The sequence below is a fragment of the Diabrotica virgifera genome, chromosome 7, assembly GCF_917563875.1.
Source record: "Diabrotica virgifera virgifera chromosome 7, PGI_DIABVI_V3a".
Lineage (NCBI taxonomy): Eukaryota > Metazoa > Arthropoda > Insecta > Coleoptera > Chrysomelidae > Diabrotica > Diabrotica virgifera.
Genome location: NC_065449.1, coordinates 196,518,080 through 196,544,726, shown reverse-complemented (window position 1 = coordinate 196,544,726; position 26,647 = coordinate 196,518,080). Strand labels below are relative to the sequence as shown.

Here is a 26,647-nt window from a genome sequence, read left to right as displayed (position 1 = left end):
TCCAAGAAGCCATTAGAAAAAGCACAACAGAGGAAGAAGTCGAGATCCACACGGGAAGGTTCAAAGACATACCACAAGAAGTACAAGAATTGATAAGGGAAAAAATAGAGCGAAGCAAATAGCCAGAAGAACAAGAAACCGAGTAGACAAGACCTGGGCAAATACACTAAACAGAGAGGTCAAAAAGGCTCTACAACTACACCGCACCAAAAAATGGGACAACTGTGTACAAGAGATGGAAGAACTAGACTCAAACATGAAAAATGTTTGGATGCTCCAGAAAATGATGAGAAGCGACAGAAAACCCATCCCCCCATTACATTAAGAAAACGGCATGGTGTATACCATAGAAGAGAAAGCAGAGGCAATGAGGTCCACACTCGAAAGAGAATGCAGGTTAAACTTCCACCAAGACGAGGACGTAGACTTCATGGAAGAAGTCAAAGAGCAAGAAGAAAGACCAGAGGAACCAGAAGAATCATTCCCCCAACATCACCGGAAGAAATCAACGAACATATAAGAAATAGTTCACCGAGAAAACCGCCTGGTCTAGACGAAATAACAAATAGAGCCCTAAAGTATTTGCCCATAAGAGCTATAGTGTACTTTACAAACATAGTGAACGCGATATTAAGATACAAAATATTCCCGAACAGATGGAAAGAGGCCCATGTCATCATGATCCCAAAACCTGGCAAGAATCACACATTCCCGCAGAACTACAGGCCAATCAGCTTACTCCCAGCGATCAGCAAGATAGTGGAAAGAATTATCCTCAGCAGACTGCAAGCGGAAACAAACAGACTAGAGATAATCCCAGAAGCTCAATTCAGATTCAGACCAGAGCACTCCAGCGAGCTACAAGTACTCAGATTAACTGAGTATATAGCAGCTGGATTCAACGATAAGCAGTACACTGGAGCAGCATTCCTGGACGTAAGCAAAGCTTTCGACAGAGTATGGCACAAAGGGCTTATATACAAAATGCGAGGTTATGGGTACAACGGAGCGATGACGAGGCTCATCTCCTCGTACTTAGGCGGCCGGAGTTTCAGGGTTCCGATAGGACAAGTACTGTCCGAGCTCGGAAACCCGGAGGCTGGAGTGCCACAGGGAGCGGTCCTGTCACCTCTGCTGTACACAATATACACCGCTGACGTACCTAGAACACCAGGTACCCTAATGAGCCTCTACGCCGACGATACAACGATAGCAGCCAAACACAGAAACGTAGACATCGCAGTGACCAACCTGCAAACAGCGTTAGAAGACATCGAGGAATGGTGTATAAAATGGAAGATAGCCATCAACTCCGAAAAGACGCAAGCGGTACTATATAAGAAAGGAAGACAACAGCCAGAAGAACAGCTGACGGTGCTGAACAACCCCATCGAGTGGAAAAATGAAGCTAAATACCTGGGAGTCATCATGGACAAAGGATTAACCTTCCAAAACCACGTAGAAGCCACAGTCCAGAAGGCCAACATGGCGAGAGCAACTTTAAGAGAACTCACAGGAAGAAAAAGTAAACTAAGACTATAAACGAGGTTAACACTAATAAATAGCATAATATTACTGGTAATAACATACGCATCTCTCGCATGGGGACAAGTATGCAACACCCACAAAAAGAAGATACAAGCGGTCCACAACAGCAGCTTAAGAGAAGCAGCCAGAGTCCCAAGATACGTCGCAGAATGATTCCTATTTAGAGAACTTCAACAGGTGAGAGTCACCGAAATGATGACATATAAGGCAAGGGTCAAATTCGCGGAGCTGAAGCATCACCCAAGTCACATACTGCGAGAGATGCTAGGATATAACGCGTTTCACCGATGGAAGCACAAACGTCCTAAACAGAAAATAGTGGAATAAAGTGAATCGAATAAAGCAAACAAAGAGTGACAAAGTACAAAGAAAAAGTAAAAGTGAAAGTAGTAGTCAGTTCGTAGCTCGAAACACCAATTGTCGAAGAAACACGCAACCTAAGCGTAGATCCAACATCACGACCGGGTAAGAAAATAGAGGCAAAGGCGCAAGCCAAACAAAAAAAACACAAAACAACAAAAAAGGCGTAAGCCACCAAAAAAATCATAAAAAACAAAAAAATCATAAAATTCTTGAGCACCAAGTCATTGTACCGAGCTCAGTGGGGCTTGGTACAATGACTTGGGGCCCAAGCAAGCAATTTTAGTACCGCGGATAAGTAAATAGAAGATAAAGGCATAGAGCGCTTCACGCTGGCCTAGTTTTATAATTCGATTAGGGCACCGCATTGGAATCTTATTACCCAGGATTCCATTGTGAAGAGCATTTGGCTACGATAGTTGTGCCACCATCGCGCATCAGCGGGCTATGGGAGGAAAGGGATGGCCTGGGGCACTGGAGCGAGGTAGCGTGATACCTGTTTTAAACTCGGGTCAAAACACCTCGCCCCAATGAATTGTTACACCCGAATGTACTTTTTCGATAGGGTGGACATCTCCCACAGGTCGGATTGAATCAAATTGCTTGCTACCAGCCAACATACATGCCTTTGTATACAGACGGATGCTGAGAATTCCATCGATACAAAAGTAACAAAGTTGCTAACAATGGGGTACTTTGGCGCATGAGTAAACAAAAAGAATTCTCTACTGAGAATATTCAAAGAAAGAAAAATAAAATACTTGGGTCATGTGTTGAGAGGTGAAAGATATTAGCTACTTCAAATCTTATTGAAAGGTAAAGTAAGGGGCAAACAATCAGTAGAAAGACGCTAGAACTCGTGGCTGAAAAACTAGAGGAGATGGTTTGACCGCTCCTCTCCAGAAATCTTTCGTGCAGCAGTTTCCAAAGCTACAGTTGCCATTTTGATCGCCAACCTTCGAAAGGAGACGGCGAAATAAGAAGAATAAAATATTTCCCCTGGAGAGGCAAACATTATTGTGGCAGTTGACGCTGGCCATAGTTTTATTTGGTGTATCTACTTCGGAGTATTTGTCTATTTACTAGCAGATGTCTATTTTGGCATAAACTTTCTTTGTTTAGCTATTTTTTCAGAGATTATTTCTCTTTGTGTTCGTATGACTTTCAATGTAGTATTTCTTCATTCTTCAATCGGCCCTGATTTGTCCATTGTTGAACATAGGCCTTCTACGAATATTTCCATCTTATTCTGTTCTGCGCTTCTGCTATCCAACTAGACACAATTAGTTTAAGGTCACCGGTAGGTACATCGCGTTGGGAGTCCTTCCCGGCTTCACTTGTCTGGTCGTAGTCTCCATTAAAGCAATTTTTTGTCCACTCACCATCTTTCATTCTCGCCCATCTCCATGTTACGCCCATCTCCATGTTTACCTTGTAATACGTTCGATAATCTATTCCACTCCTGTTCGTTTACGAACGTCCTCGTGTTCTAGATTATTTCTCAAACTTATTCCAAGCATTGATCTTTCCATTTTAGATTGTTTAAGTGTGTCTTTTTAAACGGATTGGGATATATGTTTTAAACACGTCTCTGATTTTTCTGAATGCAGATCTAAGCTTATTTCTCTGAGCAGTTAATATGTTTGGTTATCTTGCGTTAATCTTATTTCGTAACGCAAATACACATATTTTTCCACAATTTCTATTGAGATTCCTCGATTGCTATTAGCTTAGTGGGGACGAGATTCGTCATCATTTTTGTTTTTTCTTGGTTTATCTTTAAACTGACTCTCTGTGTTATAATATACTTAAGTACTGTACTTGTAGCATTACTCTGGCTTCTCCTAAGTCTGTTATGAGAACAATGTCATCGGCATAGCGGCAAAGATCTTATACACATAGATTTGGCCAGCTCCGAAAAATAGCATAACGTGGAGCAGTTCGGGTCGGTGGTCTATCTCTCTCTCTCTACTGGCGCTTAACTTTATGGCTGCCGCCTCTGTGTCACTGTCGTTCCATTACTCCCACCTCTTAGTAGATAAGCTCACACTAGTACGTCAGACAAAGATAGCCCGTACAAACAGACAAACCGTACTTGATATTGACGTTACACCCCGATGCATTGAGTAGCATATCCCTAGCCAAGTCTATCCTTTTACATGTCTCTGCATAGCGGAGATGATTTAGTTTGTTTCGATCGATATTAATACCCTTTGAGTCCCACTCTAATCGTTTAAATGTATAGGTACTCCATGCTGTTATAAATAGTTTTGGGAACAAAGTATCTCCCTATCTATTTCTTCATTATATTTGTCATAATTCTTCGGGCCGGCGTAGTTCAGGCGGTAGTATGCTTGACTCGCGTGCTGGTAGGCCGGGGTTTAAATCCCAGCGCCGGCAAGAACAACTAGACATTTTTAAAATGCCTATATGCCCCAGGTCGACTCAGCCTGGACAAAATGAGTACCTTGGGTGAAACCAGGGGTAATAATAGGCGGTTGAAGCGTAGCGCTGGCACTGTTACCTTCCTTGTATACCGTGGCATACAATGTACCCTATATATAGCAGACTACCCTGATATAATACCAAAGCCGCGTCAGCGGTATAAAACGGGAGACTATTATTATTTATTTGTCATAATTCTTTCCTAAAATCTAATTGTATTCCGCGTTTTTTTATATATGTCTTCTTTAACTTCGGTAACAATTCGGAACTATTCGACTTTCTCTCTCTCTCTCTCTCTCTCTCTCTCTCTCTCTCTCTCTCTCTCTCTCTCTCTCTCTCTCTCTCTCTCTCTCTCTTTCTCTCTCCCTCTTGGTATATTACTTGGTATAAAAATAACATAAGGGTGCTCTGTATTAAAATCATTTATTTTTGTAAGAAATTCTTAATATAAAATGTTTTGTGATTTAAAGTGATTACTTTGTTGATTGTCGGCATTTACATTTACGTTTTTGTAGCATTTCATTTGCATACTGCTTACAAATATCAACTGCGTTTCTTTCTTTAGAGGTTTTGTATGCTTCAAATTTTATATCTGTCCTCGGCAATATATTAAAATTTTTCTTATAACCCTTAAAAATAAAAAAAAATATTATTAGTATGCTGACGTTACAGTGAGCTTTGCAGATATTTTCCAATATGTATACAGGGTGTTTCATTAATAATTGTCCATATAGTAACTGGAGAAACCTTAGCACAAAATACGAAGATTTAACCTAAAACATCTAAATAAAATGTGGTTCCTTACTGAGTTACAGGGTGTTTTATCTAAAAATTTAAAAACTATTTTTGCTCAGGATTTTAAAACTGTTCGACGTATCCTTTTCATACTTGGCAGGAAGTATAGGTACTGTACACACTACTAAATTATGTTAAACAAACGTTTCTGGCTATTACCAGAGGCGTACGACGGGGGAAAGTGAATGGTTGACCCTTCTCAAATTCTACGCCACTGGCGAAATTGCCATTTTTGTTCAATTTTTGGATTCTCCAATACTTTCTATGAAAATAATATGCTCTTCATTCGTAACGATAAAGTCATTAGTTTTCGAGATCTTTGAAGTTAAAAATGAAACGACACGGTTATTTTGATTAATGTATTGTGTCGCTTCATTTTTAATTTCAAATATCTCGAAAACTAATTATTTTATCGTTACGAATGAAGAGTATATTATTTACATAAAAAGTATTGCAAAATCAAAAATGTACACTAAAATAGCAATTTCGTCAGTGGCGTAGAATTTGGGAAGGGTCAACCAGCCACTATCCCCTGTCGTACGCCTCTGGTAGTAGCTAGAAAAGTTTATTTATTTTAATTTAGTAGGTTTTACAGTACCTACATTTTCTACCAAGTATGATAAGGATACGTCAAATAGTTTTAAAGTACTGGGTACAAATAATTTTTAAATTTTAATTATATGAATCATAATGATCATAAATTAATCAAAATAACTGTGCCGTTTCATATTTAACTTCAAATATCTCGAAAACTAATGACTTTATCGTTACCAATGAATACTATATTATTTACGTAGAAAGTATTGGTGAATCTAAAAATGGCACTAAAATAGTAATTCCTCCAGTGGCGTATAATTTGAGAAGGGTCAACCATTCACCATCCCCTGTCGTACGCCTCTGGTAGTAGCTAGAAACGTTTGTTTATCGTAATTTAGTAGGGTGTCTAGTAGTCGCACTTTTTGCCAAGTATGAAAGGGATACATCGAAGAGTTTTAAAATGCTGAGCAAAAATAGTTTTTAAATTTTTAGATCAAACACCCTGTAACTCAGTAAGGAACCACATTTTATTTAGTTGTTTTAGGTTAAGTCTTCGTATTTTTTGCTAAGGTTTCTCCAGTTACTACATGGACAATTATTAATGAAACACCCTGTATAGCATTGTATATGAATATATCGATTCAGGGATAAAGTAACATCTCATCTATAATTTTATGGAAAATATAAGGAGCGAATAGTGATATCAGGAGCATATTAAAAGGAGCAATTTAGGAGCATATAAAAAATATAGACTAAAGTTGATGATAAACGTAGACAACTAACGACGATTCTCTTTCATTTCATTAGAATATTCCTGTTATAACTACCTACAGCCCAGTAAATGAACGGGAAATACGGCGATACCGTGTAATTTTCAGCGGCAACTCCGAATTGCATGAAAATTTGGATATAGGTTCTACTTACCTTCCACTTCAAAGTTGAAATTGTGTTGTTGGTTGCTTTTACTTGGGGGGTGACAGTCACCCCTTCTCGGGGGTGAAAAAACATATATTCAAGATAAGACCGGAAATGGATAAATTGTCTGATTTTAAGCAACTTTAGTTCCATAGAGTTTTTTATGTAAGTCAATACTTTTCGAGTTATTTTCGATTGAAAATGTTTATTTTTCGACAAAATAACTAAGTTTTCGGACGGTTTTTCGCAAATAACTCAAACAGTAAATACTTGATCGAAAAAATATCCCTAGCAAAATTGTAGCTTATAAAAAACTGAAAAAAAAATGTGTATCAGCAAAGTCTATCAATCGAGTAAAAACAAAGTTGTAGCTCATGAAAAATACGTTCTTATGCGTCTAATTCCAAATCGAATATTTCGAGGTGAAATCACCGAAAAATTAAGCACTTTTCACTAGTAATTTATGGATTTCTAACCTTTGAAAAAATCAGGAAGCGACTTATTACTTACTTTACTTTCCCAGCTAGCCGGGAAAGTACTTTTCCGGCTAGCATCTGTCACTTTTCTACTTGCAAATGTCAATGTCATTTTTGATTAAAAGATGGTTTAGAAAGAATAGAATCCACTCAACATTCATTTAATTAAGAAACAACAACAACAATAACAAAAAGAAAACTATTTGGAATTATAAATATTAATAGTTACATTGGAATTATGTTTACTATTAACGGTTAAAGTAAGACCGTGTTGCTCAAAATTATGAGTTTCAGAAATAGATTTGTCAGATTCAACAAAGTTGTTTTGTTACCTAGCAACGATCTCACAGGTTACTTAAAATAATTCATCTTATCACATAATGAAAATGGATACAGATATTTGAAACGAAATTATTATTGGTAGATTGTGAGTATTATAAATCCATAAACTACTAACCGATTGTGAGTAAAATAGTATACAAACCTCGCGGGAACTCATTCTAGCCTCGCGTCTGTAGTTTACCTCGGTGCTTCGCACCTCGGTAAACTACCTTGCCGCTCGGCTGAAATAAAGTACTTTCCCGCTAGGTATGTAATATACTATTAAAGTCTTTATAAAAAGCTTTATTAAAATTGTTCATAAAAGTATCTAGCATTAAAAATAAGCGAGTTACGCTCAAAATAAAGTTGGCCCTCTTTTTTTTTGTAAAAAAAAATCATGCAAATCTCCCCGTGTTAAGCTCCTCAAACAAAATAAATCGCTACCGCTTTACAAACAATTTACTTACTTATCTATTTTTTATATGATCTGTCAGTCTCACCGATTTAAAGTGCTTATTTTTGAAAGGGTTATAGTTAAAAAGCTTGAACGGGTCACTAATCACGAGTGTATGCAAATTTTGAAGAGCCATATCTTAACCAAGTTTTGTCTTGCGGAAAAACAAAATGAAATTAGCATACTTATTTATAATAACAAAACCTATATTTTTTTACTCTTTAAGATTTTTCTTATCACTAATACTTTTTAAGTTATTTTGAAAAAAAGGAATTTTTCAAAAATTTTTAGAAAATTTTGTTTTACTATAAAGCCAATTTTTTTCAGAAATAAGCACTTCAAGCCAATCAAACTTACAGATCATATAAACAATATACATACAGTTAAAATAAATGGTAAAGCGGTAACGACTAATTTTATTTAGGGTGCTAAATAGAGGGAGGTTTTCACAATTTTTTTTACCAAAAGAAGAGGCCAACTTTTTTTCAGTGTAACTCGTTTATTTTTGGTGCTAGAAACTTTTGTAAAAAACAAATATAAATCTTTTTATAGCTGCTTTAAAAATATTAGTAAGCTTGTCCCGAACAGTGCTTAATTTTTCGGTGATTTTGCGTTAACTTATTCGATTTGGAATTAGACGAGTAAAAACGTATTTTTCATGAGCCACAACTTTGCTTTTTCTCAATTTATATACTTTACTGATACACCATTTTTTTTGTTTTTTATAAGCTACACTTTTGCTTAGAATATTTTTTTCGATAAACTATTTACTTTTTGATTTATTTGCGAAAAACCGTCTGAAAACGTAGTTTTTTTTGGCGAAAAATCAACATTTTCAATTGCGAATAACGCGAAAAGTATTGACTTACTTAAAAAACTTTATAGAACTAAAGTTGCTTATAATCGGTCAATTTATCCATTTCCGGGCTTATTTTAAACACGGGGTTTTCACCCCCTGAGAAGGGGTGACTGTCACCCCCCAAGTAAAAGCAACCAATGTGACAAATTCATCTTTGAAGTGGAGGGTAAGTAGAACCTAAATCCAAATTTTCATGCAATTCGGAGTTGCCCCTGAAAATTACACTCCAAAACGGTCATTTATTGGGCTACTACAGATAATTAATGAACAAACAAAATTAACGCAAGCCTAAGACGACTTGGAATAGAGAATACGATATTAAAAATTTATGTAGTGAGATTTTAGTTACGGAGTTCGTCAGAACAGTTAAAAATCGCAAACTTGAATATTGTGGCCATGTTAAGCGCCTCCCAGAGAGATATAATATACTCCATTTAATAATACAAGGCAATGAAGAACGTCTAAGAAATCTAAGAAGAACGTCATGGTTTAAAAACCTAAGAAAATGGATAATCTGCATCTGCCATAGCCAATTTGATAGCCAACGCTTGATAATTGAGCATGGCATGTGAAGAAGAAATGAGATTTTAGAATAAATACTATATAAAATACAAAATATGTGAACAGTTAAAAATAATAGCGTTCTCTTCTCTTCTTAGGCTTATCATATGCATTGAAGTTTAGCAAAAATCTCAGCTAAGTAATATTTATCTTGTGTAGATTGAAAGAGTGGATGTAAATTCAAACCAGTACGATATTTTATATTTTTCAACCAAGAATATTTTCATCTTCCCAGTCTTGGAAAGCAGACTGAATAGATCATGCCTGCCATCTTCTTCAAGATCTTCAGAGCTCTTGTACACAAGTTGGCCTTAAAATGAACTTTTCCAAAACCCAATACACAACCTAGCTTGCACTGGCCAAATAGATTTCAACTAAATCCACGCAAATTGAATAACTTTAGTATCTAAGCTACGAGATTAAATTGGGAATGGATAATCAAACAACAGAGTTAAACATGAGAATGGCGCTAGCATGAGCAGCTTACGTAAAACTATGGGAAGTCTTTAGATCAGATATTCCCATATCCTTAAAAAGGAATGTTAAGAATAAGTTGGACCAGCAGACCTACGAATGAAGAAGTACTGAAAAGAATGAACACACGTCCTCATCTGGTCAATACTATCAAAATTAGAAAGACGTCATATCTAGGACGCATAATACACTATAGAGAATTTGAGCACCTCCAGGTAATATTGGAAGGCGAGATCGAAGGTAGAAGGGGTATAGGAAGAAAGAAAAATTCTTGACTAGGAAACATCAGAGATTGGACCCACACAACAGAACATGACTTAATTCATCAGGCCCAGAATAGAGAGAAATTTGCCATATTGATCGCCAACCTCAATAGAAAAGTCACTTAGGAGGAGGAGGATGATTTTCCAAATAAATATCTTAATGGGTCATGTGGTACAAAAACCAATCAAATTTTATTTGGTGTGTACAGTCAACTTACAATGATAGCTTTCTCAGTTGGATATGTTGATCTTCCAGTTTTTCTTTCTTGTGCTAAAATTTCATCTGCATATGCAAAGAATTTATCGTCGTCAGTTTTACTCATTGCCTGAGTAAGAATCTTGTCGATTTCCTCTTCTTTCTTTCTCACTGCTTCATTTTCTGCCTAAAACAAATTTGGAGTTATTTGTGCTTCAATTTTGACTCTGCCTGAGTAAAAAAGCATTATTGAAATTATTTATACCAAATGGTCTGTAACAAACAGGATTATGAAAATAGTTCATCAATATAATATCTAGATAAAACTATAATGTAAGAAACAAAGCTTTAGAGCCTGCAATTTTAGAATTTCGCATGGATAAAAATTAGGAACTTGCTAGACAAACATAAATCACTTTTTAACTACCGAAGTCTAGCATAGCAGTCTGAGGCCACCTTGGCGATTCGTTACACTCTATTTATTTTCTTTACTTTTATACGATATTAATGGTTTGGAATTGAGAGGAGAGTATCCATAATGCAAAAATTAGCCTCTTTCGAAATGTGGTTGTTTAAATATACAGTGAGGACGTTTGAGTTGGAATAAATTCATTATCTCGAGAAGGGGCGAATATAGGGAGAAATCGTGAGACAGGTTGTTTTTTATTTTTAAATTATGATTTTTTGACATATATATCATACTAGTGACGTCATTCATCTGGGCGTGATGACGTAATTGATGATTTTTTAAAATGAGGATAGGGGTCACGTGATAGCTCATTTGAAAGGTTATTTAATTCTCTATTCAGTAATATAAACGTTAACATAATTATTTATACAGGGTGTTCAAAACATTTTTTTTTTTAATTAAATTAATTGAGACAAAAAGAAGAATGTGTGTAATTCATTTATTTCAACATACATTTGAGTGCTCTCAGAAAACAGAATGAAATGTTTATTTGCCAAATAAACATTGTTTTTCGCTTAAATTCAATGTTAAAACTGCCACCCACCTGTCTCTTAGTATGTAGTCTGAACATTTAATTTAAGCGAAAAGCAATATTTATTTGTGAAATATAATTCCTTCATACAGTATGTCCCTGTGAGTTGGAACCATATGAAAAACTTTTTTATTAATAATTTTACGAAAAAAAGTTATTCTTTATAAAAAGTTCTGCATGGTCTGAAACCTAAGATTCAATCACCAGATATCAAATTTTATGAATAGTATACGAGGTAATGAATTTCGCTCAAGAGTACAATAGCTTTATTTTTCACAATATTGAAAATTGTTTATCATGCCTGCCAACTTCTTCAAGACCTTCAGAGCTCTTGTACAGGACTAAGTATTATACACTAAGCTCTTGGCCTTAAAATGAAGTTTTTCAAAACACAATACACGACCAACCTTGAACTGGGTAAAAAGCTTTCAACTAATGGCTCGCAAATTGAACAAGTTTTTACGTCTACCCTTTTCCATCTGACTCACGAGAATCAATTAAGCCAACGACAATCAGATCAGATCTGGAATGCAACGACAGAACTTTCAGTTAAAAAAACTTATTCGGCTTGTTAAGATATGTATGGTACGAATATGTGACAAACTCTCAGAATCGTCCTAAATAAGCAATGGCCTGAAACAAGGAGATGCGCTGTCAGTTCTCATTTTTAATAATCCTGAAAAAAGTAGTAAGAACAGCACAAATTGTAACAAAACTACCGACAGTATTTGGACCAAATTACTACTAGCATACGCGCATGACATTGACATTTGTAGCAGATGGATTTCTACTACAATATTTTATAAAAAATATCCATTAATTTTAATCCTATCCCAAGAAAAATATTAATTTTTCTAATATATTTTGCGAGTTTATATATCTTTAAAATTTCCTAAGCCGCTCCTGTTCGCATTGTAAAGGTTAGGAAATTTCCTATTTATTTGTGTAGCAATAACCAACTACGTAGATTGTTATTGAAAACATCCATTATTCGAGAATGAATCCTCTAAAAGGTTCAGTGTTTTTCCTTTAAGTTTTGAGCGCTAAAAATCCCATGTTATTATTGGTCTGCATTTTGAAAGATCCTTGAGTTGTAGTTGAGGATTGGTCAATAGTTTTGGCCGAAGATCGAGAAGAAATGCATCGTTTGGACGCGAGAGAGACGTGACGATGTAAAGTTAGTTCTAAAAGTACATCACTTCAGTAAACATCTTTTTGTTAGAACTCCACCAACAGACTCGTAGAAAGTCGCACTTTGCCGGCAAAATGGTTTTATTTTTATGGTAAAAGAAGTGAAAGACTGGCAGTTTGCCCAGTAAATGTCAACGAATATAATGACAATAGTTTCACGGCATTTTAATGGATATATTATTGTGAAACAGTTCTATTGTTATGCAGTTAGATTTGCCGGTGGTATAAAAAAGAAGTGCGTGGTTTCCTGGTTCCTGTCCTTTATGTAGCTGTTGCTATTTTTATGATATATGGATTTGTTCATGTTCCAGTAAGAAATGCCCAGATGATATTATTTGGTATCGATTTTATCCAGTTTTGTAATGATTTGAATATCTTCCCCTCCCAGCCCCGTCTGAATGGAAAATTTTGAAGTTCCAAGTGTTGTGACATGGATTTTTGTTTTAACAAGGTATGATAATGTTTATTTTAAATAATTCACAAGTGGATATTATTGGTAAAGGTTTTACATAATTAAAAATGTTTGTTTTCAACATGGAAAATATATTATGTAAAGTAAATATTAGATGGCAGTGACATTTGACAGCCATGTCAAATTTTTGTTTTGGTACACTGCTAAAAATAAGGTTAAAAATTGTAAAATCATGTATTTTGTTATTATTATTCATTTCTGGTTTGAGAATGTGTCTATTCTCAATAAAAATAAAAAGGTATTAAGGTTTAAATAAACATTATAAAATGTACACATCTTTATTTCTGTAACCTCTTTATTTAAGAAAATTATTAACAGATATCTAATACAAGTGAATAAGTTTTAGAACAGAAGAAAATATAATGGCATAGAAGCCAAATGATGATAATTTGTAGCCCACTATAACCCCAATGAGGAATCTACGATGAATGTCCCCCAGTTGCTTTCCAGTAAGTACTCGATATGAGAATTTGAGGATTTTTCAAACGGCGTCCCAATTTGTTTAAATAGTAGGAAAGTCCTCAAGTCTGTGTAAGTATCCTTTGCTTATTTGGTTATGTAGTTTAGTCTTCTTTAAACCCTCCTACCCCTCCCAACGAATCTACGACCTGCCACCGCACAAAAAATGAGCTGCCGTTCGCATGAAGGTTTGCGTGTCTGTTCCTTCTGCTAGCCCCATTTCGACTCCCCAGTATCTCTATAGATAGTCTTTCCTTGATCCCATTAGAGCAGACAGGTAAAACGCTTCAACTGGCACCCAACGTGTGAGGCCGATTCATTTTTCTGCCTCCTTCAGTATCCAGTTGTTGTCTTGTCCAGTTGAACGCTACAAATAGCGCCCTGTACGTGGGGCTCGATCCATTTTTAGCCCCCCTGATCCCATTAGCATGTGCCCACTACCATATCCCTTTAGCCTCCTTTCGGTCTCATTTGTACTACAACTGTTAGGCAATGCCCGTCCCCTTGGGCAGCCGATCTCAGTTTGTGGTGCAGGTGTTTATGACAACATGGAAGCTCGACTCTTGTCATTTTTTGTATGCCCATTGTTACAAGTCTAGCTTGTAGACATGTTCAACTAGTAGTTAGCCTATCTACTAGTCCCCAATGTCTTTAGCCACCCCCCACTTAGTGTTACATTTGTAACGTACACCCTGAAGTTTGACCCGAGTAAATATCGCCCAAGTCTTTCCAAGTAGTTTAGCCCAGATTCCTCTTGTCTTGTCCCTAGAAACTGTTTCAAGTCTTTTAGTGCCCCCGAAACTGTTTCAGTCTTTTAGTTCCCACAAAAGAGCCCATTTTTATAAACGAATGTTAATAATTTTTCCAAAGAGGTGTAAGTATGTACACATTTTGTTGTGGTGTTGATTTGGTCATGCTGCTGATTGTATAGGCATGTACCATTTCATACATCATAGTGTATTTAACTTATAACCCCATATTATGTAAACCGTAGTATACTGGTATTGTATTGTATGTATCGTACAAGAGAATAGTATGTTTAATATAGTAGCGTACTTACTATATTGTATTGATATTGTACCCATGATGAAAGCATTGGTTAAATTTTTTGGAAAATATTGATGAATTATATAGACATAGACAAACAGATGAGTAAAAAATAAAGTATAAAATTTTTTTTTAGAAAATTTTGGTAAAAAAAGTAACGTTAAAAATTTTTTTTTAAAATTTTGCTAAAAGTTACAATTAAAATGTTTAGAATATTGAATCCACTTATAGAGTATAACAATATGTTATATTTTTTTGCATGTATTCTTGTAGATCATCAGTTTTTTACAGAATAAACGTTTTTTGTGATTATTGATTTGGTCGTTTGAGTAGATGTGTGATAATAGTTGGTATGGTCCGTGTATGAGCTAATTCGGTATGGTCTGTGTGAGTAAGTTCCGTGATTTTCCAGCGAAGCCTATCTATATTTGTGTATGTCATGCCACAGGTTAGTTGGAGAAGTCATCCCATTGAGAAGTCATCCCCTTGAGAAGTGGCCCCGTGAAGAAGTGAAGAGGGAAACCGTGGAGAGGCCCCCCACTTCTGTGTTTTTTTCAAGCAGCCAGGAGAAAAGCTGTCACTTTTAGATTTGAAGATAGCGTTCTCTGTCGACACTGTTTGAGAATAACTGTCTTGAAGTGTAGAAGTTAGCCCCTGAAAAAGCCCCCCCCTTGTCTGTGTTGCCCCTTGTTTTTTTTTTTTTTGACTAATCTATCTTTGTAGGTGTCAAAAGGATGCCAGAGGTTAGTTAAAAAGAGCCCGTGAAGTAGTAGTTGAAGTCTCCCCCCCAGTGAAGTAGTTGAAGTCCCCCCGTGAATGAAGTATGTCTTTTTGTATCTGACATGTCACAAGTGTAATACTCGTGATGAAGAAAGTGTTGTTCAGCTATCTGTGAACACTTTCATTAGTAGTCGGAGCAAGAAATGTCTTATCCCGTGTGAGCTCATATAGGAACCAAATTTCAATATTGTTTGTGTTTGTAAGCCCCTGAGTATATCTAGAAGTCAAAAAGTATGTTGTTGTCTGTTTGTTTGTCTATCCCTGTTTTGTCTGGAAGTTTTAGAGCCCATTGTCTGTTGTCCCGTGTTGTCTATTAGCCCGTGTTGTCTATTAGCCCGTGTTGTCTATTAGCCCGTGTTGTCTATTAGCCCGTGTTGTCTGTTAGCCCGTGTCCCTGATGGAGTTTGATTTTTTTTGGCGAATAGTTCGTTGACCTCTCTTGTGTTTGTTCATTGAAAGTAGGCCAAGAGCAGAAGCTGTGACAAGGCTGGTGAGCTTAGGATCTGGCCGCGTTGAGTACAGGTGAAGCTTGCTTTCGGTGGATAAATGGAAGTGGTCGTTCGTCGGAATTGTCATTCTTTCCAATGTCCCTTAGGTCTTTCCCTTGTGTTTGCTTTCATCCCTGTTTTGAAAAAGTAGTCTAACCCCAGTTTGGAAGAGTGAAGTCTACTCATGTTTTGGAAAAATAAAGTCTACCCATTGTTTTGGAAAAGTAGGATCTACTCATGTTTTGGAAAAGTAAGATCATATCCCCGGTTTTGAAAAATAAAGAATATCCCAGTTTGTGATTTGAAAATGAGAAAGTTGTCTTGTGAACTTTCATGAAAGGCTTTTATGTCCTAGGTAGGACTGTTGATTGAAAACGTAATGATGTAGTATTTCCTATGTCATGTGTTACGTTCATTTTTTTTGGTCTTGATTAAATAGTTTGATATCCCGTTTGAATCCAGTATACTAGTTTGTTTGGTCTTTTGTATGTTGTCACACGCGTTCCCCCCCCTGTTTGGTCTTGTTTGAATGAGTTGTTGAGATAAGTTATTTGTGACATTTTATCTCAACGAGGTATTTAGACTGGATTGTCTAAATCCTCTTTTTGCTGAACCGTTGCCGATAAAAATTCCGTTAAACTCGCTAGGTGTTTAGAGTTTAAGCAGATGCCTATCTGCTGAGCCAAGAGCTCAGAAAGATTTTTTTAGTTTTTGAAAGAAAGAAACCAATCCTAGTTAGGCAACGAGGTGATGAGGCTGTGTCTGCCCTGCTATATGGTATATATAGTATATATGTCACTTGTGTTACTGCAGTGGATGTCAGCGAGGTCCACACAGGGCACAAGATTATTTCTTTCCCAAGACACAGAAACTCTTGTCACCTACAGTTCTCAGTAGAGTCTTTAAACATTTAAGTCTACTCGACTTTAAAGAGTCTGGCGATTGATGGCACGCTAGCCCACTCCCTAACAATGATGTTTTGTTTTTGTTTAATCCCCACTAGCCATTATTTAAATATTTTTGTATTGTTGTCCTGTCACACCCAAGATGTCAATGTTGGATTTTTGTAGTTATCGAAAACTGAATTGGTAATCCAGTTTCCTCTCTTCCGAGGAGGCTATTGTAGCAGATGGATTTCTACTACAATATTTTATAAAAAATATCCATTAATTTTAATCCTATCCCAAGAAAAATATTAATTTTTCTAATATATTTTGCGAGTTTATATATCTTTAAAATTTCCTAAGCCGCTCCTGTTCGCATTGTAAAGGTTAGGAAATTTCCTATTTATTTGTGTAGCAATAACCAACTACGTAGATTGTTATTGAAAACATCCATTATTCGAGAATGAATCCTCTAAAAGGTTCAGTGTTTTTCCTTTAAGTTTTGAGCGCTAAAAATCCCATGTTATTATTGGTCTGCATTTTGAAAGATCCTTGAGTTGTAGTTGAGGATTGGTCAATAGTTTTGGCCGAAGATCGAGAAGAAATGCATCGTTTGGACGCGAGAGAGACGTGACGATGTAAAGTTAGTTCTAAAAGTACATCACTTCAGTAAACATCTTTTTGTTAGAACTCAACCAACAGACTCGTAGAAAGTCGCACTTTGCGGCAAAATGGTTTTATTTTTATGGTAAAAGAAGTGAAAGACTGGCAGTTTGCCCAGTAAATGTCAACGAATATAATGACAATAGTTTCACGGCATTTTAATGGATATATTATTGTGAAACAGTTCTATTGTTATGCAGTTAGATTTGCCGGTGGTATAAAAAAGAAGTGCGTGGTTTCCTGGTTCCTGTCCTTTATGTAGCTGTTGCTATTTTTATGATATATGGATTTGTTCATGTTCCAGTAAGAAATGCCCAGATGATATTATTTGGTATCGATTTTATCCAGTTTTGTAATGATTTGAATATCTTCCCCTCCCAGCCCCGTCTGAATGGAAAATTTTGAAGTTCCAAGTGTTGTGACATGGATTTTTGTTTTAACAAGGTATGATAATGTTTATTTTAAATAATTCACAAGTGGATATTATTGGTAAAGGTTTTACATAATTAAAAATGTTTGTTTTCAACATGGAAAATATATTATGTAAAGTAAATATTAGATGGCAGTGACATTTGACAGCCATGTCAAATTTTTGTTTTGGTACACTGCTAAAAATAAGGTTAAAAATTGTAAAATCATGTATTTTGTTATTATTATTCATTTCTGGTTTGAGAATGTGTCTATTCTCAATAAAAATAAAAAGGTATTAAGGTTTAAATAAACATTATAAAATGTACACATCTTTATTTCTGTAACCTCTTTATTTAAGAAAATTATTAACAGATATCTAATACAAGTGAATAAGTTTTAGAACAGAAGAAAATATAATGGCATAGAAGCCAAATGATGATAATTTGTAGCCCACTATAACCCCAATGAGGAATCTACGATGAATGTCCCCCAGTTGCTTTCCAGTAAGTACTCGATATGAGAATTTGAGGATTTTTCAAACGGCGTCCCAATTTGTTTAAATAGTAGGAAAGTCCTCAAGTCTGTGTAAGTATCCTTTGCTTATTTGGTTATGTAGTTTAGTCTTCTTTAAACCCTCCTACCCCTCCCAACGAATCTACGACCTGCCACCGCACAAAAAATGAGCTGCCGTTCGCATGAAGGTTTGCGTGTCTGTTCCTTCTGCTAGCCCCATTTCGACTCCCCAGTATCTCTATAGATAGTCTTTCCTTGATCCCATTAGAGCAGACAGGTAAAACGCTTCAACTGGCACCCAACGTGTGAGGCCGATTCATTTTTCTGCCTCCTTCAGTATCCAGTTGTTGTCTTGTCCAGTTGAACGCTACACATTGTGGGACCACAGTCATCAACGTGAAAGCTACACTCAATAAATAAGAGATAGAGGTAAAAAAAGCTGGTCTAAGGGTCAATGAAAAAAAATATACAGTGATGAGCGCCCTAATAACCGGCAAAATAACGCAAAAGATGGACAACGTAATGCGTTGTAAAATAAAAAGAGATGAAACTAGTAGAGGTGGGGAATCATCGGTATAAACCTATAAAATATTACCACTTACAATATTTTCCCACCTTTAGACGTTAGCTTCTTTTTTCGTTTGGACTGACAAACCGTGGGACTGATACAAATAAACGTCAAAATATGACAAGGTAGTAGCTGAATATTTTTGCTTGTGGGAATGGGAAAATTGTGTCTGTTTAAAAAAATGATTAAATCAAAAAAATCTACTATCTAAAATAATCTAATAAAAAAAATACAAAAAAATATAAAAAAAATAAAAAGAAATTTAAAGAAAAAAATCACTAAGAGGATTTAAACCTCCGAGCGGTTGAACCGGGTTGACATCTTATCGTAGTGACAAAAAAAAAACAAAACAAAAAACAAAACAAAAAAACAAAAAACAATACAAAACAGAATGCATTTATTTTAAATATTAACATTAATATTTTTATTTGTAAAATGTATACACTATTTGTTCTTGTTAAACATTAAGTATAATATATTTATAATATTTATTAACATAGTATGTATATTAGCTGTAATGAGTAGGTAAAATAAGAAGTAAAAAATTGTAATATTATAATAACCATGTTTCACTAATTGGCAATATCTTTAATACGTTTACTTTTGATTGAGACTGGCTGGGCTGAATGACTGTAGTCCAAGCAAAAAAAATTTAATAAAATTATTTTAAATATTAAAGTAAAATTGTTAACTCATTTCATATTATTTATTTATGGACAGCCTTGCTTCCAAACTTACTCATTCTATTCGTTCTACCATCTGCGTGAAAATTATCTAAATTTAAAAAATGTTAATGTCACGTTAACGTCATACGCATGACTAAACTAGCTCTTAGCTAACGTCTAAAGATCGGAAACTGTCGTAAGTGGTAATGTTTTATAGGTTAATACCGATAATTTCCGACCTCTACTATTTTTATCTCTTTTTATTTGAGAACGCAATAATATGTTGTCCATCATTTACGTTATTTTTACGGTTATTAGCGCGCTCATCAATGTATGTGCATTAACGGAGAAAAACGAAATGAGATAGAATATGGTAAATAAACAGATGGTACAATAAACCCATATAAATTTAAAAGAATAGAAAGTTTTAAATATCTCATAGCGACAATCACCGCAGATAACTATATCACGGAAGAGATAAAAGGGATAATCCAGCCAGCAAATAGATGAGTGTATTAAATCCACAACAGTATTAAATCAAAAAGCCTAACACGATCATCAAAAATCACTATATAAAACAGTGATTAGACCTGCTCATGTATTGGTGTGAAACGTGGACGCTGACAAAGGCAATGGAAAGATAAGTCCTCAGAAGAATCTTTGGACCTTATCACGACCCGATAACTAACCAATACCGAGGTAAAACAGATGTATAGAGTAGTAGATGTAACGACGTAGTCCAAAAGATTAAATCCCAACGTCTAACATGGAGAGGGGGGGGGGTAAAAACACACACTTCCTAAGAATCACCTTGAGAAGCTAATCTGTGAGGAAGTCCCGGCAGGAAGAAGGCCCTTAGAACGTCCACGAATGCGATAGAGAGATAACATATGGCCAGATTTAAGATCAATGGGGCTACCCATTGACCCAACTATCATGGACGACCATTCGAGATGAAGCGAGTTGAGCAGTCAGCCAAGACTAACCCCGGTTTGGAGTGCTAGGAGAAGCAGAGAAAAGCGAGAATTAGCGTAGCGAGGAAAAATTTTAAGAACTTGAAGCTAGACCTCGACCTACAAAAAAGAGCAAGCATTAGGTTGTAGTATCTACAACACCAGGTTGTACAACACCAGTTTGTAGTGCTACCAGAAGAAGAGGACATGTTATTATTAGTAAAACGGAAACCTAGAGAAAATTATTTCTGGTATCATCTTCTATTGAGGCGTACCTGATCTAAATAAAAAAATAATTCAAATAATATTCCTAATCATACAAAATTCTTGTGGGATTACCATTTGTTCCAAAAGATCAGCTCTATACTTCAGTATTTTATTCCTGCGTTCCATCTTGGCATCCTTATCAAATTTGTCCATAGCATCAGTGGTTTTGTAGCGGTTCAGCATTTCCCATTTACGTAATTCTGCTTCTGTTTTTATTCGTTCCTCCTCTTTCTTCAAATGTTCTTTATAATTTTCCGTCTTGTCACTTGCTTCTTGAGCAAGACGTTGGGCCTTTTCAGCATCTTTTTGTATTGCCCTTAAAATAAAGACAGTTTACTATTTTTACTGGGAACTAGTCACAATTTTACTTTAAGCTAAGTTTATTTCAATTTACACTTCGGCAATCGTTATCAAAATACGAAACATTTTTTGCTTTTGTTACTTGGCAAAAAAATCTTATAATTTAATAATAATTTTATAAATAATTTAATTTTATCTGACTCATTAAAAGTCACAATTGAGACATATACTGGATGTCCAGAAACTCTCCCGACAAACGAAAACCGGAGATTCCTGAGATAATTCTAAGATAATTTAACCCAATTCACCTAGTCCGAAAATAGTTCCCAATTCACTTAGTCGCTTACTAAGGGAGCCAGAGCTATTTGAAAATGGCGTCTGGGAATTAGTTTTTCTTAAATATCTCCAGAACTATTCTGTTTAGAAAAACGAAAACTGGTACGCTCCTTTATCTTCTAGAGATAAATCGATTCCGTCAATTAAAAATTTCTACTACCGGTCATAGGCGCCCGTTTTGGGTAGGACAACATGTATTTTATCGCATAACTTTTTTGTCTTTAAGTTCTAAGCATTTTTGACATTAGATTATTAAATTTTGAGGTTGTCTAGTACTAAAAGGTACTCTTCTTTTAAGTTGGTAGGATGCACCGTTTTCTAGAAAAATCGATTTGAACATTTTTCGTTTATTGAATTTGAAAAAAAAAATTGAAAAAATTTTTCAAAAAAAGACGGTATATTGTACTGAATTAAAGCAAGAGTTACTTTTAGTACTAGAATACTTCATAATTTAATCATTAAATGTCAAAAATGTTTAAAAATTAAAAACAAAAAGTTATGCTATAAATACCTGTTGACCTGCCCAAAACGGACGCATATGACCGGTACTAGAATTTCGCAACTGAGAAAATCGATTTATCTCTGGAAGATAAATAAACGTACCTGTTTTCGTTTTTTTAATAGTATTTTTTTGAATTTTTTTTTTTCAAATTCAACAAACGAAAAATTTTCAAATCGATTTTTCTAGAAAACGGTGCATCCTACCGACTTGAAGCAAGATTAACTTTTAGTACTATAATACCTCACAATTTAATATGCCAGTATCAAAAGTGCTTAGAAGTTAAATACAAAAAGTTATGCGATAAAATATCCGTTGCCCTACCCAAAACAGGCGCTTATGACCGGTACTAGAAATTCGTAATTAATGTAATCGATTTAATTGTGGAACATAAATAAGGGTACCATTTTTTGTTTTTCTAGATAAAAGCGTTCTGGAGATATTTAAGAAAAACTAATTCCAAGACGCCATCTTCAAAGAGCTCTAGCTCCCTTAGGAAGCATTTTCGGACTAGGTGAATTGGGTTAAATTGTCTTAAAATTATCTGAAGAATCTCCGGTCGGGAGAGTTTCTGGACACCCTGTATAATTTTAAAGCAGACGGCTTGAAAATGATATGGTTACTAGTTTTAAGTTGCGTTCCTGGGACGACTTTATTGGAAGATAGTTATTTGATACAACTTTAACTTAAGAATATCCGTCCGAAAAATCCTAACATGTGATTTGTTTTAAAAAAACAACCAGATGCAATGAAGACAGTAAAATTTTCCAGTTACTCATCCCATAATGTATGAGGAAGAAAAAACCAGAAAAAAATAGTAAGTCAATAACATATCGAGGATATCTCATTTGCGTTTTAAAACAAATAACATACATATTAAACCGGGGTTTGGTATTAATATTGAGAATAAACTAGTAAGACCAAATACTTACCATGTCGGGATAGTATCATAGGGTTTTTTCCTGGTACAATAGATAAACGTTTGAGTTATAGTACTATAAGATTCGTCACTGAATGATTGTTGAGCTTCCGAACGTTTATTGCGTCGGTCGGAAGAGTTTGATAACTTCACACAAAAATTTGTTATTTAAGGCATCTCCTCATAAATTGTATAAAAATAGTTGTCAAAATACCGCTTAAGAAATGATATAGGTATACTTACAGTTCATCAAATTCTTTAACAGCCTTTTGGAAAATACGTTCCCTTTTTTCTTCTGCTAGCTGTTCATTTTGCTCAGCTTTTGCCTTTTCAGCCATCTTTCTTCTTATTTCTATTGCTTCATCTCTAATCTAAAATTAAGGATAGATTCTTATTCCTATTCACACCAATAACAAAAAACAAAATGGGATTCGCGTACCTACCTAAAACAATTATTGTGGTACAAGTTCATTTTGATAAAGCAAGTTCCAAACTTCATTATTCCGTAAGAAAAATCATAAATTAACCTAAGCGAAATCTTTTTAAGCGAAAGATTTTCTTATATTCAATGAAGTTTCATTTTCAAATTCTTGTCCGCTTATTTTTTTTTCTTCGACAACTAGCGCACTCTAACCGGCCAATTCGGTTTTAATAAGATTGTAGAGAGTTCGAAGTATTAGAACTCTGTATTTAGTGTACGGAAAATCAATTGAAATAAGCCATGTCGGTATGCAACCAACATTACAAAACCTACTCCATTTGGGATTTGTTTTGTATATTTCTAAAATTGTAAATAATTACTTTCCTACTAATTCAATTATCTTTTGGACAATTGGCTATAGTGATTTTTTTTAATATCGATGTAACTCGTGGTTAACCCCCCCCCCCCCACAACATAACATTGTCGCACATGGGTTCCAATATCATCCTCAATATTTTTCTTTCAAAAGTACCAATAAGGTTTATTGTTCTTTATGTCATGATCCATGTTTATGCGCCATAATATTATGGTTATTGGTCATATTTTAATCTACTTCCTCGTGGATGTCTTTAGATCTTAACAACAGCTGCGACAGAGCAAAGTATGCTTTGTTATCTAGAATTATCCTACTGAGAATTTGCTCCTTCCAAAATCTGCTTTCACTTGTAACAAAATATTTTTTGGGTTTACGGACTTATTTCTTATAACACATTCCATCCATATATTAAACAGAGGCGGAGCCAGCCCATCTCCCTGTTTTAGCTCTTTAGTTATCTGGAATGGGTCTGTCAGTTAGTTTTGGATGGTGAGTGTTGGTGGTTTCTGAAATCTGTACCTTTTTTGAACTCACTTGCGAAGGTAGAAAAATTCATGAAACTTCCCATATGAAAAATGACTTTAATCTTGAGCAAGCCACTTATTGATAGAGGTTAATAAAAAGGCAGGATTGGATAGAAAGTATCAGATTTAAGCAGTGTTTTATGTAGGCAAGCAAAAGAAAAAAGAAAAAGGATTACTTAAAATTAAATATGATACATTGTTACCTCTTTTTCTCTCATTTTTGTTCTGCAATCTATCCTTTCTTTAGTAGCTCGGTAAGCTCGTACTACGTCATCCAATTCCTGTTCTTCTGTTTCTGAAATTACCTTTTTCTGCCGCTCAACTTCCAAAAGTTTTTGCATCTGTTGCATCAATTCCTCCTTTTTCTTTAATTTCTGTAACCAATTTTTGACGAAATTAAACTATAAGTGCTTTCAGAAACGCTGAGGTAGTCTTTAGAGTAGACTGGTGAAACATAACAGTATTACACTGTTATAGGTGCCATGTTACAGAGGTGTGACCAGGATGATCCTAAGCGAGGGGTTACAACTACTTGATGGTCTCTGGGGAGTATGGAATAGTAATGGTGTTGAGCGTATAGAGCTCAAAGTACATCCAAATGGAGGGGTGGGGTTATAACCCCCAAATACAAAATACTTCGGTTCAAATCCGGTTAAGAGTGAAAGAAATCACTACTTGGAAAAATGTCCGGATTTTAACATAACATAACTCCTACTTTGAAATGTAACTGATGAAGTACATATTAAAATATCTATTAGAAAATACGTAGGAATCAGCTCAGAATCCTAACAATATTTCTTACTGGGCATGCGTCAGTCCAGTGGTACCTGTATATAATGAGGTTATTTTATAGATACTCTTCATACTCTATAACAGAAAATATGAAACAATCAAACAGATTTTCCAAGATTAAAAGATAGGTACTAGATCGTAGGTCATAACTACTTTTTGGGGACTATCAGGTAACTTTAAAATCACATAGTATACATCAACTAGACATGTACAAGCTGGTACCAGCCCAGCCTAGTAGAATAAAGGAAAGATGTACCTACAATAAACTAATTGAGTAAAGTACGACCGGTTTATAACAGACAGCTTCTGAAAAAATATATATTTTTTAATAAGGTAAACAGTATTCTTTATTAATATTATGAGTAGAACATAAACGGGAGGACGGGAAACATACGCCGAGTTAAAAACGTAAACAAGAAGGATATGTCTGGAAATTAACAGAGAAAAAAACAAAAATAATAATGCAGACGAGAAGAAATACAGTTCCACAAAACATTATACATGAAGATGACATTGAAACGGTTGAAAAGTTTACATACCTGGGAGTAGAAAAATCTCCATCAGAAGATGGAGAAAAGTTAGAGAATAACGCAGGCAAACAGAGCTTATTTTTCCCTCTCCCATATATTCCGGTGTAAAAGTGTCCACCGAAATACAAAGATGAAAAATAAAACCTTAATTTGACCAATAGCATGTTAGGCAGTGAAGCATGGGTCCTGAAAGTAACATCCAAAAACAAACTCAACACATTCGAAAGGAAAGTACTGAGGAGAATACTAGGACCTGTGAAGGAAAACAGAATCTTCAGAAGTCGATACAACAACGAGCTTTATCAACTTTATAAGGAAACTCCCCTGTCAGACTTCATTAGAATACAAGGATTGAAATGGGCCAGACATGTGATAAGAATGGGAGAGGATAAGCTACCAAAAAAGCACTGAACGCTAGAATACAGGAAAAGAGACCGGTTGGAAACCAATAAATCGCTGGAAAGACACAGTGAACAGCGACGCGCAAGCCCTTTTAGGAGCCCATGTATGGAGAAGAGCAGCCACAGACAAACTAGGGTGAAGGCAAACAATAAAGGTGGCCAAGGCTCAATTTGGGCTGTAGTGCTCTAGAAGAAGAGGATTCTTTATTAAAAAGTCTGGAGCAGATTAAAAGGAAAACAAAAATTATTCAAATAATGAACTAAAATAATAAATTAAAATTAGAGTAAATTTAAGATCTAAAAATGGGAATAAATATGGAAAACCTAACAATAATAATCTTTTGATGTGCAATAGACAATGTGTAATGTGTGAAGTTCAATTTACCATATCTAAAGTCTTTCGTTCTATGCACTTCATTTCGTTTAATGCATCGGCATATTCCCTTTCTTCTCTTCTTCTTCTCTGATCAGCTCTTTCTTTTTCCTTCCTGTTTTTCTCTTCTAGCCTATAAATAAATCTGTCATTAGTTTTTTGTTCATTCTAATAATGGAAAATAAAATAAATAGAAAATATTGACCACCCAAAAAATTAATGAAAAATAAGTACTTCATTAAAGGAATGTAAGAAATTAGAAAAAATTAATAAAAACGTAAAAACAAAAGACACGAAATTGTAATCAACTAACAGGAGGTTGAGATAGCCATAAAATCGCTAAAAAATAAGAAGTCATCGGGACAAGACGAGATAACTAATGAGTTTTGAAAGATGTAGGAAATAGTAGAGCCCTAGAGATGACAAAACTTAAGCTTTGAGCCCACAAAATTAAATAAATTAAAATGTAAGATACCAGAGGTACAGAGAAATAACATAACAATAACGATACCTACGTTCAAGATATAAGACAAAGTAGACCTCAACAACTATAGGGATATAGATATACTGAACACCGGACTCAAGTTTACTACAAAAGTATTAACAAACG

At 35.2% G+C, this 26,647-nt stretch overlaps 1 protein-coding gene across 1 annotated transcript in view; it reads right to left on the bottom strand.

The window, feature by feature from the left end:
* Positions 1 to 4,780: 4,780 nt before the first annotated feature.
* Positions 4,781 to 26,647, bottom strand: part of LOC114334912 (cilia- and flagella- associated protein 210-like) — a 65,900-nt gene continuing 44,033 nt past the window's right edge. Inside the window, exons 4-9 of the mRNA XM_028285049.2 lie at positions 26,050 to 26,170; positions 24,145 to 24,315; positions 22,864 to 22,991; positions 20,639 to 20,882; positions 10,227 to 10,391; positions 4,781 to 4,982 (exon numbers count right to left, since the gene is read on the bottom strand). Of these exons, the coding sequence (XP_028140850.1) occupies positions 4,827 to 4,982; positions 10,227 to 10,391; positions 20,639 to 20,882; positions 22,864 to 22,991; positions 24,145 to 24,315; positions 26,050 to 26,170 (985 nt within the window). The 3' untranslated portion in view covers positions 4,781 to 4,826. The remainder of the gene's footprint in view (positions 4,983 to 10,226; positions 10,392 to 20,638; positions 20,883 to 22,863; positions 22,992 to 24,144; positions 24,316 to 26,049; positions 26,171 to 26,647) is intronic.